This window comes from Athene cunicularia (genome assembly GCF_003259725.1).
Source record: "Athene cunicularia isolate RWA chromosome Z unlocalized genomic scaffold, athCun1 chrZ_part3, whole genome shotgun sequence".
Lineage (NCBI taxonomy): Eukaryota > Metazoa > Chordata > Aves > Strigiformes > Strigidae > Athene > Athene cunicularia.
The window spans coordinates 11097647-11113557 of NW_020799144.1; the positions used below are offsets into that span (position 1 = coordinate 11097647).

Sequence of the window (15911 nt, forward strand, 5' to 3'; positions counted from 1 at the left end):
CTTCCTTCCTCTCTTCCTTCCTCTCTTCCTCTCTTCCTTCCTCTCTTCCTCTCTTCCTTCCTCTCTTCCTTCCTCTCTTCCTTCCTCTCTTCCTTCCTCTCTTCCTCTCTTCCTTCCTCCCTTCCTTCCTCCCTTCCTTCCTCCCTTCCTCTCTTCCTTTCCCTCTTCCTTCCTCTCTTCCTTCCCCTCTTCCTTCCCCTCTTCCTCTTTCCTTTCTCTCTCTCTTTCTCTCTTTCTCCCTTTCTCTCTTTCTCTCTTTCTCTCTTTCTCTCTCTCTTTCTCTCTTTCTCTCTTTCTCTCTTTCTCTCTTTCTCTCTTTCTCTCTTACTCTCTCTCTTTCTCTCTTTCTCTCTCTCTTTCTCTCTTTCTCTCTCTTTCTCTCTCTCTCTTTCTCTCTTTCTCTCTCCTTCTCATTCCTTATGCCTTTTTCATTTCTGTCTTTCTTCCTTTCATTCCTTCTTTCTTCCTTACTTCCCTTCTTTCCTTTCTTTCCTTTCTTCCTTCCTTTTCTCATCAATATACAGCCACATATATAAACACTTCTGCCTGTCTTAGAACTTGAACATCAGAATATTTTCTGGTTTTATTTTGACCACATAAAATTCATCCTTTGAGAAAAAATGCTTTGATTAAGAAAGTAAAATTTAGCACATCTTATTATGTAAACCAACCTTTATTACTTCTACACTAAATTTTACTTTCTTTTTCCAGAACTGCCACATTAAGGAGTATACTGTCAGTTTGCTCCTAAAGCCAGGCCTATTCACATCTGAGCAGCCACGGGAGCAGTCAAATGGTGGACTTCTGCTTCAGCATTGTAGCTTTGACTCTTGCCCCAAATTTTTGTTGCCATAAGTAATTTTTGGTTATTCTGGGAGGGGACACTCTTACCATGTTAGTAGGGCCAGAACTCATTCCTTCTTGGTCTTTCTGTGTAATGGCAGAAGCATTTGAGGTTGCCCTGGTGTAAGTGTAATAAAGGAATGGCAATGAAGTGGGCCGGGAAAGGGCAAGACCTGTTCATATTTCACTGTTTCCGCCTCAGTCATGGAATACCAGACATGATATCAATGCTAAAGTTGTGTTGGTGAGCAGTTGCTTTCCTTCGTAGCCAGGTCTTCTGTTTACTTCCTGAACTGGTGAGCTGTCCTGTGGAGTTGGACTTTTATGCATGCATGCACGCATCCATCTGTCTGTCTGTCTATCTATCTGTCTGTCTATCTATCTATCTATCTATCTATCTATCTATCTATCTATCTATCTATCTATCATCTATCTATCTATCTATCTATCTATCTATCTAATCTATCTATCTATCTATCCTTCTATCTATCTATCTATCTATCTATCTATCTATCTATCTATCTATCTATCTATCTATCCTTCTATCCTTCTATCCTTCTATCTATCATCTCCAGACAGACCAGCTAATCCAGATACCATGTGACGGCACAGTCTGACTTTTTGCTTTGTTTAGGAATTCAGCTGGAGATAATGATTTATTACTTGCCAGTTGTTTGGTTTTGTGTTGTTTAGCCCTGCAGAGTTTTAGAATTGTCTTCTCTGTAGGCAGTAAGTAAAATTTTGTCATTGGAAGGTTGCTCATGTCAGGGACTGCTCAGGAGGAGACACCACTGACTGGAGTGTCATTTTGTTAATGACATATTGGAGTAGAAAGGCAGTGGGAATAGTTGTCCTTAGAATATTGTATGACAAATATTCAGTCATTATCCAGGGAACTGTATCCTGAACTTGCTAGAGCTTACACTTGACACTGCAAGGTTGCCATTTTTAACTACTTGACATTTTACTCAATCTGTTTTTTCTTAAAAAGTTTACCACTGTGTCAGGAGGGGAACACAGGAAGCAATGAGGCTGAAGGAAACGCCAGTGATTGCCAGAAGGCTCCGTGATATGCTTTTATAATAAAATGGTTCCTTTATTTCTGACATGGTTTTTGCATCATCATGTCTATTACTTTAAAATTTGGCAGGGGTGTCTAAGCACATCCATGCAGGCCAGAGCCCTGTGCAAAACAGATGTCCACATAAGTGACATCCACTTTCCACAGGTGTTTCTGGTCATAGCCAACAACTCTGTCAAGATGGAGGTTAGGGGAATGGTATAGCTGTAAAAGGGCTGCAGTTTAGTAACATGCCAGCAATTGATACTCAGGTTTTCAACAGGGCTGTATCTTGCACAGAAACAGAGACACACAAATACGGTAAAGCAGACTGGGTAAGTGAATTTGAGTAGGCAAGACTGACCACCCACCTTGAATTACTTTCAACTCCTACAGCCAGCTGTGCAAAAATTATTATTTTCAAATACTTTCTTCCAGAAATTCACTTGAGTAGTTGAGATGTTTATGCAGGGTCAATTTATATACAGTTTGTTAATTTATTTTTTTTTTTTACTGCTGCTGAGATTTAAAAAATGCAAACTTCTCTTTTAAATGTCAGAGGGAGAACAAAACATAAATTTTGATAAAATTTAGAAGGTTAAAAAAAAAACAACCCAACCCAACCTATTGAAACATGCCCTATATCCTTAAGCATTTCTAAAGGGAGCCAAAGCTAACAAAACTTTTAGAAATGTATATCCAGCTGGGGAACATTTTTAAGTGAACTAAATAAAATCTTTTGTTTATTTAGACTGAACAGTAATCAAGAACTGGATTTTACTAGACCTCATCATACATACTAGTCATGTTAATGTGAGGTAGAAGGATTAAAATAATCAAAAATCTAATTATTTCTGGACCTTTCTTTGTTGTCTTTTACTTAGGTGTGTATAATAGTAGCCATGTTTCTTTAACACCTTAGACCAGCACCTTGGCAGTATTCCCACCTTTTCCTGACAGGGGAGATGGGGTATGCCTGAAGCACTGTTGCACTTTGACCGTGCTTAGGTAGGTTAATGATATTACAAGATGGCACAAGTTAGAGGAATTGCATGTACCGAAGGCTGACACTTGGAATTTTCCTTCAGCAGGAAACGTCTGTATTTCAAAATCATATTTCTTTTGAAATGAGATGAAAAGAACAATTTTTTTTAAAAAAAATCCCTTTTCTATGAAACAAAATGGCCCAAAAGATGTTATCAGAATGTTTTATTTCTGTAAAATTGAAGCTTTTTGTTTCAATTTAAATGGAATATTTTAAAGGGGAGAAAAACCCCTAAATACAAGGGTTTTGAAACAAAAAATATAGGTTGTTTTTTTCTTTTTTGTATGGGGGGCACCTTATCAGATCACTTCCTTATTTCTACAATATGCACTTAAAATATATTCAGTAAGACTGACAGATTCCTGTGGAATGGGTTGAGTTTTGTTTCACTGGAAGAGATTCAGCAAGCTGTAGTCATAAAACTACTTGAATCCACCCAGACTTCAGATCTGGTCCCTGGCAGAGCTGAGGTTCAGGGGAGTCAATAAATGACATAAAGCTGTTTAAGTCTTTCCTCATGCTAGATCCTCTCCCAGGCCCAGATATGAGACTATACTGGACTTCCAGGGGTTTAAACAAACCATTTTGAACATCTACTTTGAGGACTCCTAAATATTTTCCAGATGAAGTGGAGACACCTGTTGGCTGAATTTAAGTCTGCTGGCTGTGGGTTCACTCTTGGCCACCTTTGCAAATCTGTCAGGAGCGTCCCACAAGTGTTCAGGGATTTTGAGATAACATATTAAAGCCATTCTTTTAGGTTATTCAAAGACTCTTAATCAAACACAATGTGCGTGTTTACTGAAATATTCTGTGGATTTTCTGCTTGGATCTGCCTTTCATAGCAGTGTCAATTGGCAGCAAATTCTATGGATGTACAAAAATGAGAAGATAAATATTCATGTGTCTGCCTTCAGTCCTCATTGCCGTCAGGAGTGCTTTTCCGTTGCATATTTTTACAATCTGTTCCCTCAGTGACTTTTTTGAATGAGTAAGGTTCTGATCAATAACTGTTATGAAGCTCGAGACATCTGACTTGAGCTGTCATTTAACAGCCAGCCTAAGCTGATGGTTGTTCTTCCACGACAACATGAACCATTGTACTAACTGCTAGGTGTCCAGTCTTTTGCTTGTCCCCTGGTTCTAGTCCCGCACACCTCTGAAATTGATCGCAGAGCCTCCAATCAGTTGGACGTGACGTTTAAGACTCTTGCCAGGGAATGCCACTTTATCGTCTTGTGTGTGATGGGAGTGTTCTGCAGGAGGTGGTGACCATGGTACCCTGCAGACCAACTGTAATAAAGAAGAGGAGGCATATAAAAATAAATGTAGAGTACATATCTGTGGATAAGAAGCAAGGTGACTTAACATGGAAAACAGAGTAGTTATCCAGTACACACAGGAGGGAAACCCCCTAGATTTTCTCAATGTTTATCTTAAAATAAATTGTTTATTGCTTTTCTTCCCTAGCCAAACATTTTTGATTTTTGTTCCAAGTTACCACATTTTTCACAGTTGCTGACAGTTACATTTGCAGAAATTTGATGCAAAAGCACATATATACAATATTTTAATGACATTTTAGTCATACTATGGTCTGAATTCATGCTGATATAATTCTATTGAAGCCAAAACCAAAATTTTCTGGCTACGAAATGCAGGAAGAAATTTGACTAATGCAAATTTATTTTTTCATGCTAGCCTGTCTTGTGGATATAGGTTCTTGGTAGTGAACATTATGGTGTTAGTGATACTGTCACATTATGCAACAAAACACATGCTTTTGAAACAAACAGGCCAAAATAGTTTTGGTCGTTTTTTTGTTTTTGTTTGTTTGTTTGTTTGTTTTTTCTTTTTTTTCTTTTTCTTTTTTTTCTTTTTAGGTCTATTCTAATCAAAATATAGGGACTGATTCAAAGTTCATAGGACATTTTATGAATCTCTCTGTGAATTTCATGGGATTCTCAAACCTCTAGTCGTTCAACAAAAGACTCAACTCTATTCCTTCTCAGAAAAAACTCAGCATGTTGCTCTAAAGCAATAAATGGACAGATTGCAGGAATTTATAGGTGAAATTGTTATCTGCAGGATACCAGATTAGATGTTAACAGTCCTACTTTGTATGAGACTTCACAAAACCATGCTAAATCCATAAGTTTTCTGAATGAAATATTTCGGGTTTTGGAAGTTTGGAAAGCATCAGAATCTGTTTTCTATTTAATTCTCTATTAATTCTTCTTCAGCTACTTAGCTGAAGGTTTCTGAGAGAGGAAATGCTTTTTATTGCCTGGTCGCTCAGAAACTATCTTGGAAAAGCCCTTTAGGGTTCTTTGCAGAATATTAAAAATCTTCTCAAGAAAAAATGTTACTATGTGTTACACATTTTTTGTATGTGCACAAGTTAGCTTGTCCATCAGTAGCATAGAGGCAACTTTTATATTTGATTGAGTGAAAAATTAATGTGAATTTAGAACCAATGGTCATTAAGAGGGTTGTAATAGAAATTAATGCCACCTCAGTCGCTCTGTGACTATAGGTAGTAGCAGTCAAGTCCTCTTGTGGCTAAAAACCCAGAGGGATTTCCATTTCTTACACATAGTTGACTGTTACTGAGATAGATGCGTATTCCATAGGTAATTTAAACCATCCAGACATATTAAATGGATTAAGAAGCACCCTAGGCTGCATATACACTCATCCGTCTATCTATTCCATCTCTATTTCAGTGCATACCTCATCACTTTCCTCTATAAGAGGCTTTACTGATAAATCTCCTTTAGGACTTGTTTAGATTGGCAGTCTAAACTGACAACCCTTGCTTTTTACTGCTCTTAGCTACCTGTTTTCACTTTCTTTTTCTTGGAGGACTAGTAACAAAACACTTCTTTGAATGACTGTTCCTTTTGACTTGTTTGCCATGATAATGTATGAGCTATTGATAAACATAATTAGGACCCAAACTCCTTTCCTTTAAAGTCCTTGTTTTGTCTCTTATTAATAGTCTCAGGTCTGTATGTCTCTGCCTGCAGCTGGAATGGACATGAACATAAATAGGGGCAACATATGTCAGCTACATCTAGACAGTTTAAAACTATAGCAAGAGTTCATGTGCCTGCCTCAGGGGTCTAACAAACCAGTTCAACAGATAAGACATTTTCCTCCTATATTCATATTTTATGGTAGCACTTAGATTTTTATCCTGGTGTCTTTCTTACTCTGAGAGGACAAGGTTATATGTTATATGAATTATATTGTAATGTAGATTATTTACTATCTCTTAGGTTTAAGAGAATTTTCCATACATCCTAACCCTAAGCATTGGCAACTTGATTGCTGGCATTGAATAATCAGAGCTCTAGAATAGAGAATAAATTCTAATTTAAAAAAAAAAAAAAAAAAATCATTTGGATTCTTTACTATTTTCCTAAAAGCTGGTTAATTTTTTTTCTTGGGAAAAAAAACATTACAAAAACTTCTAGTATTTAATGAAAGAGCCTCCTGACAGTTTATTATTGGAATATCATACCTTTAACTAAGGTTATTTTATGTGGATCTTTGTGGCATGTGAGATCTTGAAAAAGCTAACAAAGTAAAAGTAAGATCTGATAGAGATCTTTGCATATGTAAGATTTTGTATATATCTTCTAGGTGAATTTGGAACAGATGTTGTTCATTAAATTTATTACCTACCATAAATGATTTAGCGTGAGCTAGTAATCTGAGGGACTCCCAGGTGTGCACTGCTACAAAAATAATACACTGGTCAGAACTTGTTAGTCATGGTACCCTCCTATAAATTACAGCCTATCCAGTCCCATCCAGGTTTTGTAATTTTTTTAATGTGTAGTTCTGTGCAAAAGCATGCTACAGGCTTTGTGCACACAATCCTAACAGCTGTGTAAAAAAACATAATTAATCCTTATGCCACATTAGTCTATATACCAGGTTATTTATACGTATTCCTTCTTATGCTGTGCAGACAGTACAAGCCACCTTTCTTGCCTGTGGACCTTTCTATATGTAATTCTTAGGTTCTATGTGTTGGTATGGTTATTTTATAGTGAATTTATTGAGAATCCAAAACTCTCAAAGCTCCCTAGCAGCTTTGACTTAACATTCCCCTTTCAGTTATTGAATTCCCATGTATTGCATTCACAGTTTTGGAAAGAATGTGTACAATTCTGTGTTGATCAGAGTTTCTACTTTTATGAAAATGTGATTCCTCAGTATGATTAGTGTTGCTGTTTGCTAAAATGTCTGCGTTTTGAAAGTAACGTTAGACATGCTTCTTCACCCCATATTGCAAATCTTGGACAAATAATAACTAAACTCTCACTCTTCTGTTTGAATAAAATTTGAAAGGGAGACCTGGGAAGACTCTAAATAGCTGCAGAACATATGTTTTTCGGTGGCATCAGGCAGCCTCTGAAAATATTTCTAACCTGATGGAGGAAGGAACAGGTAGAAATTTTCCCTTTACAAGCATTGCGTAAAACAACTCCCCACAAGCATACGTGAGGGAGACAGAAGGAGTTTCAGTTCTGTAGCCATCTAATAGTGCTGTCACAGGACAGAGTAAGCGCCGGGCTTTATTGGGGCAGTATGGAATAGCCAGGCAGAAATTAGGTTAAAAACAACCTCTTTTTTTGTTGCATCGGGAACACTGAGATTAGTGCTGTACAATCTAAATATTTCAGTGGAAATACACAATGATGAGGGTGATTTATTCTCTGTAAGGCTAGCATGCATCTTAATTGTTACCAAGTTGTTTAACAATTAGATCAAAACCTCAGATTCTGGGCACCTTTTTATATGTTCTTTATAAAACAGATTTGAAATTGCCATTTACTTTACAGCTGGAGGTTTAGAAAAATAAATCACAAGCTTTTCACAGTGCTCTGCATCAGTTTAATGTGATTTAATATATTCTCTTACAGAAGGACCACCTGATTATCTCTGAGGACTCAGTAGTCATAGAGGTTAAATGATGTTCACATGCAGAGGAATTATTTCAATCTAATGAAATACTTTACCGGTCAGGTTCTCACATTTTTAGTTTTAATGAGGAAGATTTACTTAAAAAATGTGTTCTATCATATACTGGGTATGCCAGAATACCTGCAAATGTTCTTTGCGGAGCAATCATTGCTGACAGCACTGTAAGACAGGAATCCTGTATGTTGGTTCTTATCCTCTACTGGCAGATGTAGACAAACTTCTATTGGGTACACCAGTTTATACCAGCAAACAGTAGTTCTGCTTTGGACAAAACGGTTATAAACACAGACTCAAAATAAAGATAAATTCATGGAATAAGATTTCAGCACAAAGTTTTCAGCTCCAGGTCAGCTGGCCATGCCTAAATTTCTGCCTTTTCCTGAGTCTGTGGTATCCCTTTGTTTTTTTTTTTTTTTAATTAGGGTAGCATCTATTGTCTGGAACAGAAGGTTTGAAGTAATGTTTGTGCTGAGAGGTCACATTTAAAAAGTGTCTATGGAACTTGGGATTCTAAATCTTAGAGGAATTCACAAGGGTTTCTGCAGTTAAAGCCTTGTCTACTTTGAACTTTCTTCCTCCTCTATCTGCTTGGCCATCTAGACAAAAATTTGAGAGGTTTGCGATCTGTGGGAATGTGTATAATAATTCAAAGAGAGTGGTAAACTGAAGAAAACTGGACTTTATTTATGTTATTGTCTGAATGGTGATTGATTTTTGAATCTTGGATTTGTTTCTTATTTGGTTCATAATGCTTTATAATGCCAAATAGCAACAACTTTGTAAAGCGAGAATTTATTGACCTACAGTCCAAGTATAAAGAATAGAGCAATTGGTGTAGTTTTTATGGTGTTCCTAGTAATCTGAATTACTCTATACTGAGAATAAATGGAGATGCAGAGGCATATTCTACATGTCCTGTTTTATTTTAGACTTTGCCTTGCTCAGCTTTGTCTAAGTTCAATTTCTGGTAATGGTTTTCTAGCATCTCAGATCCATGGAAATAGTTGCTCCAAGTTGGGACCAGAAATTTTTGGTCTAAAAATTTTTTTCATCTTGTCCATTTCTTATCTCTGCTGAATAATGTAGGATAAGTTAGCTCAGGTGTGGGTTTGGGACTAAACACACATGGCAATCGACTCTACTACATAATAAATTTGTTCAATACACACAAAGGCTTCAACTAGCAAGTCAAACACTGTGGCAGCATTTAACTTTGTATCAATAGAAGAATACTCTGAATTTACTGTTTACTTTTGAATTTTACTTTGTTTTGGTTTGTTTGTTTTTTCTCTGATGGATTGCTTTGTACTTCATATGTCTACTATAATGCACAACCATTACTGTCACTTAGGGATTATGAAAAGCTCTCTTTTTTTTTCAGATCATCCGGTGAATGAATTTTTGGATCTGTTCAATCGCCACATGCTTCCTCATGCAATAGATGAACCCCACATTGATGCAGAATCAACTCAGACTGAACCCTGTACTTCAGACTCTGTGCAGGATTCATCTGAATATATAATACTGGATCCTTTCTTTCCAGACTTTATAGAGTTTGATGAAGAAGATGACTGTGAAAATACTACTGATGTTACTACTCCTCCAGCTTTGCAGTTCATCAATGGAAAGCAACAAGTTACTAGTGCACCTAAGAGCACAAAAGCTGAGGAAGCGAGAAGTGACCAAATTGAAAGCGTTGCACATTCCAAAAATGTAACCTTTTCTCAAATTAATGAAACAAACACATTTATAATAGCTGAAACTGAAGCTTCTGGTACTATGCAACCAAGCAAAGCTGGAGAAGTAACAGGGGTGTTTGAAGTTACACAGCCAACAGCAGATGTTGCAATGTTAGAACCTGTTTACAGTGGTGAGTCAGAAGTTGCCACAACAGATAAATCAATAGCCATTACATCTTCATTTGAGCAGTCTCTGCAAAAAAATGAAGAGACCATAACATGGCATGGAACCGAGGAGAATTCTACTAAAGCTACAAACCACTTGCTTTTGATTACTAATGAAGCTTCTGGAGATGGGACCACTGAATCTGATTTATCCAGCTCTATCTTCTCAGAAATTGTGACAATGTCAAGAAAGGAAAATGATGGAAAAAATTCTGGTGTAACTTCTGCTCCTGATGCATTTACTGTGGAAAATTCTGCTGTAACTGCTTCTCTGGATGCAGTTTTTAATACTGCTACAGTAGGCATAGCTGTGAAAGATCTCATTCCAGAAGAGGCAACCCCTGCTCCAGGAGATCATTATAAATCAACTGTTAAACTTAATGCAAATTCCCCTGTTGAAAATCTTCTGGAAACAAGTAATCATACAGCAAAGCCTGAGGTGAGTGCTGCTTCTTTTATAGTTCTAGAAGGCTCTGGAGATGTAGAAGAGGACATCGCTGTAACTTCAGCCACGACAACAGAAACAGCAGTAGCAGAAACACTTTCAATGCAAGATGTTTCTTTGGGCTCTGGCGCAGTACTGCCAACAGAAATTTCTGTAACCACTTCAGGAATTACCTCTGCTTTACCCAGTGGAATAAGTACTCTCTATTCTGCTTTTGATCAAAGTTCTGAAGTAACTGTTGCCACCACTTCTGTATCTGAGTTTATTATGCAAGAAGTACTTGCCAGCTCTTTTGTAACTGAAAAGAGTACTGAAGTTGAAAAAGAAATACAGACCACTGTTTATTCAAGTCAGGAAAATTCAGCTACTGGCACAGAGGGAAATTTGGAGTTGAATGAATTTGGGAGCACTACTAATGAAGTCAGAACTGTAAGTCAAGAGCCCACCCTGCTCAGAAAAACAGTACCGGTAACAGGTGCCATAACTTCTGAAACGAAAAAAGTCACCACCATTCCTTTCTTGAGAGAGAAGAAGCTTTTTATAAATGAAGGATCAGCAGAAGAACCAGTAGACATATTTTCAGGGGGTCCCACAAGAAAAGTGGTAAGTACTGACTCCCCGTTTGTTGATTCAGGGTCTGGAGACATAGATGTTATCATTGAGTCTGCTACTTTGACTTCAGTTCCGTTAAGGCCTGTCACTGAAACACAGACAGAAAAGCACGAAGGAAAAGTTTACAGCATAGATGATGCTTCACTGATGAATGCAACAACAGAGTATGCAGAACATGCAAGAACAGATGAATCAGCAATATCAGTTTCAAGTACTGGATCAGATGGCTTGGCTAAGGAGTCTGGAGTAGCAACTCAGATGTCCCAGGATGTGTTTAGTACAGGAAAACCCGGAGAACAAAGCCAGGAAACAGAACCAACTTACATAATTCCTTCTGAAGTAAAATCTAGTCCTGATTCTACAAAAGAGTTCATATTTCATGTTTCACCAGGAGTTAAAACTGAAGATTTAGAAACAAGTGAGGTCACATCATCTCCAGAATCAGTGGTTAGTAACAGTCCTCATGACATCATGGTGACACAAGGGACTGGCAGTACAAAAGCAGTAGCTGAATCTGCAGAAAGCAAAAACGCAAAACCTAGTTCTTCAACTGTCTCAGTAGGCAAGATTCTCCTGATTGAGCATGGCTCTGGAGAAGAATTCAAAGGTGACAGCAGTGACACAAGACTAATGTCTAATGGACCTACTGAAGAAATACTTGGAAGTAATTTCTCATTTATTGACCAGGGATCTGGAGAAGCAGACACATTCATGGAATCTTTTGCAAAACCAGCAGTTTCACCCACTGGTAGACCAGAAACACAAGAGAAGTATGACGAAAAAGTTGTGAGCACACCATCTAAGGATCATGCCTTCACTACTGATGAGTTAGTCACAAGGACTGAACAGGAAATAACGACACTGAGGACTGTAACAGACATAGGAATGGAAGAGAAAACAATTGATGAACTGACAGTGAGAGCTTTTTCTACAAAGATTCATTTGGTGAATGGTACACATTCTGGGGAAGACAGGCCAGGGGAAATTTCACCAAAAGCTATAGAATCTTCTGAAGAAACAACAACAGACTCATTCTTTAAAAATACACAGGCTAACCATGAACATCTGGGATTTTTAAATGTTCCAACTGTCAGTCCTTATTCAGAAGAAAAGGAATTAGAAACTGAATCTGTTAAAAAAATACTCTTGTCATTTAATCACGACAGAGTAACTGAGCCTGCAAATATTGAAAGGACATACATAAGCTCTTCAGTTACAGATGTAGAGCAACAGGAGGAGTTGGTGCAAAATATTCTCCCTACAAAAGATATTCCCAGGTCACTCCTGACACCTAAAGAAGAAAGGCTAACAAGTAATGAGCCCATTGGTGATCCATTATTTTCAGGACAAGGATCGGGAGACGAGCTTGCTGTTATTCCTTCTGTAGCGACATTGTCTGTCGAAGAAACCATGAGTACTTCAAGTCTTCAAACTTCTCATCCTGCAAGTATGAGACCCAAACTTTCAACTGACAAGCCGCAAGGCTTTGAAAGAGAAAGCACTGAATCAAATGCTGAAGTTAATGAAGAAGTCACAAGTGCTGTAACTGAGCTGCTGTCAGAAACAGAAGATCAGTTCCCCAGCTCAGTGATCACCAGTTCCCCAGCTTTAGCAGAAGAGAGTTCCAGAAGCTTCAGCTCTAAAGAGGTTAAAGAGATGACACATTACTTTGTTGTGACTGAAGAACCTCACAATAAGGAAACTAACTATAGAAGAGGAGAAAATGAAACAGATATGACAACAGCTGCTTCTAAAGTTGTTTCTCAGGAGGAAACTTCACATTTGCTGATTAAAGATGGTGTTACTCCTGTTTCTGTCATACTAAATGGAACTCCTAATCTTGAAACACAAGAATCACCTGTAGCATCAGCAACAAAAATGCCAGGCAGAGTATTAACTGAAAGTTCTGGAGAAGGATCTGGCTGGGTTGGTGTTTTGGATTCCTCTTCTCCTGATATGTTTACTCATTTGTCAGTACCCTCTGTGTCAAAAGTGGAACTAAATGCTTCATCTAGTGTTCCTGGGGAAATTTATTCTGAAGTTATGACGACAGAGACACCAATAGATGGATCACAGACTGTGATCACAGAACTAGCATCCCTTTTTACAGAAGAAACAGAGATCATGGCACATCCATCTGCTGTTCAGCCAAAGACAGCTACATCAGAAGAACTAACAAGCGATACCGGGATATATGAGAAAATTATTCCCATGATTGATGATAAAAGAAGTGTTATATTGAATGTTTCTGTCTATGGTGATATTACACTAATTGAAGAACGACTTCAAATCCCTTCGGAAGAAACAACTATTATAGACATGGATCACTCAAAATCAATGCCTGAAGATATAATAAGTGTGCAGACAATGCCAAATTCAGTCTTACAATCAACATATGGTGGTGATGATAGTATGACAGCTGAAGGGGAGAAATATGATTCAACACCTAAATTTTCCATCACCAAAGAGAAGACACATGGATCTGGTGATAGTCTGTCTTTGACCACTTCCAGTCAGCCAAGTAGTGAATCAGTAACAGCTGGGCACAGACCAAAATCAGATGTCAAGGATTTGCCTTCAGGGAATGCTATGACATTTGCAACAGAAACTCTCATCACTACTGAACTCTCTGAACTAGGCATTTTCCTTCCTACGGTACCATCACTGGTGAGCCCTCATGTGCCTCATGAGTCTAAACATGTTGTAACAAGTACAACAGAAGACACCTACGAGCTGAATACTTCATCCAACAATCGAGTAATAGCAGATCAAAGTGAAACATTCTCTGTCTCTGTTTTTTCTGGAATGGGCCAGGATGAACTGGATGATAAGCAGTCTGTGTTTCCTTCTCTTACACCAGTTTTAACTACCGAGACAGAAGAGGCTTTGACAACTGACATTTTTGATGTGAGTACCGTCACCACACAGCATACATCACAACTGACAACTGTATCAACTAGCAGGAATGAAGGAAAGGATCCTACAATATACACAAACACAAAATCAGCATCAGCAGAGTATGAAGAAACAGATTCAGTGAGCTTCTATTCTGTACCTCAGACTCCTAAATCCTCTGTAACTGTTCAGTTAGTTAATGGAGTATCTGAGTATCCCGAGGTAATCGTTCCAAGTACATCATCATCAAAGGATTTAGATCAGCCCAATCATTCATCAGAAGGAACCTTCAAAGAGGTTAGTTCTGATATTGCGGCAACATACAAGCCACCCACCACAGACCTTCTCGACAGAACAGAGTCTTCTCTGCTGGAGTTTTCTCTCAAGCCTATTTCAGAAAGCTCAACTACTGAAAGTACTCCTCACTTTAATAGACTTGTAACAGACAGGATAGAGGAGACAGAAACCTCTGTAACTGATTTGGCTGTTGAGGAAGAAGCTACTGTTTCTGGAGATTCTCCCTCAATACATGTCTTGCCTACTGATTTTCTGAATTTTGGAGAAAGAGTGAGCACAGATGCTCCAAAAGTTAGCACAATGGAAGCTGAAGCTTCCTCTGGGAGAGTCAACAACCCCCATCAAGAAGATGACAGGAGTACTACAGGAGAGATCCCATGGCTTTTTTCCACTCCTGTTTCAGATTCACCTAATAGTATTGAAAGTGAAGTATTGAAACCTGACCAGGAAGCAGTTACAATGCTAGCTTCATCTTCACAACCTTTGGATAGAAGCACAGAAACACAATCAACTTTGCTTGGTCGAGAGGAAATCACAACAATTTCTTCTAACATTGCAACAAACAGCGCTGACCCTGGAAACAGTCCATATCGAAATGAGCCATCAACGATGAGTTCTGAGGAGCCAAATACTATTGAACTTGTAACTTCATCATTTTCCCTTCCGGAAGTCACTAATGGATCAGATTTCCTGATTGGCACCAGTGTGGGTTCAGTTGAAGGCACAGCAGTGCAAATTCCAGGTAACTTCCAAATATGATCACTGTTGTATATGTTTGTTGTGATACTTGTAAATGTGTGTCTTAACTCTGATAAGAGGTGTGATAATCAGAGCACCATGTGAAATAACAACAGAACTCGTGAGCCTCAAGCCTTGAAATCAGCATGATGGTAACCCCTACAAAATGAAGGAGGATGGGGTACCAAAACTCAAGCTCAGTGACTTTTCCTGAGTGTTTGCATCGTGGAGCTCTGGATCAGACTTGAGGTGACCAGCCAGTTCTAAAAGACAGGAAGGTAATTGATTGTGGTATAGAATTCAGCTGTAATTATTTAATTTTTCAATTTCCAACGGATAACTTTACAGCTTTTCTGTGTCGGCACTTACACAATTGGATTATAGGTAGGGTTGTTTTATAACATGCTGCTGTTGACTGAGGGAGCAGAACAAGTGCGCATTTTAAGATGAAAATTTTGTATAAAATTTAACTTCTCTTAACCTACAAGGTAGCTCTCCAGACAAAAGAAAAACAAGACTTCATCTTTTCAGTCTGTCTGTAGCTTTAAGTGGTTAATACAACGTGTGTCTCTTATAAATTGCAGATCTTTTCGGTAGATTCATTTACCACAGTATTTTCTTTTACATAATGATGGTTAGGCACCATTTCACCAAATACACAGATGATACAGGTAGAGTCAGTATGGATAGCATCACTTCATATTTTGTCTAGATATAGCTGAGGAAAGAACAGAACTGACTTAATTTTATAGGGTTTTCTATTATTTTTCCTCCAATAATTCAAGTAACTGTAAATTTGAAAATATTTCTGGGAAAATATCCAGTCAGCAGGAGGACAAACAGACAGTAAACATACAATAAACATCATTAGGTGTTTAACATATCCTCACTTTCAGTACTTTCAGTGAAGCAGTCCTAAAACAAGCACCCTATTTTATGCATGTGATCAGACTCTTTTCAAAACCTCCAAAGCAAGATCCTGCCCATTTAATTACAATCCCAAGCTTTTGTGGACAGATTTTCTCCTGGAGGCTTTCCACTGAAACTTCGGCTTTCCAGTGACTAGACAGGGAA

The 15911-nt window shown here is 38.1% G+C and overlaps 1 protein-coding gene across 2 annotated transcripts in view; it reads left to right on the top strand.

Annotated features, from left to right (window-relative positions):
* The window catches only part of VCAN (versican), a 113666-nt gene that overhangs the window by 67010 nt on the left and 30745 nt on the right, over window positions 1-15911 (top strand). For both annotated transcript variants that reach the window (XM_026866583.1, XM_026866584.1), the window contains exon 8: window positions 9328-14841. In XM_026866583.1, the coding sequence (XP_026722384.1) occupies window positions 9328-14841 (5514 nt within the window). The remainder of the gene's footprint in view (window positions 1-9327; window positions 14842-15911) is intronic.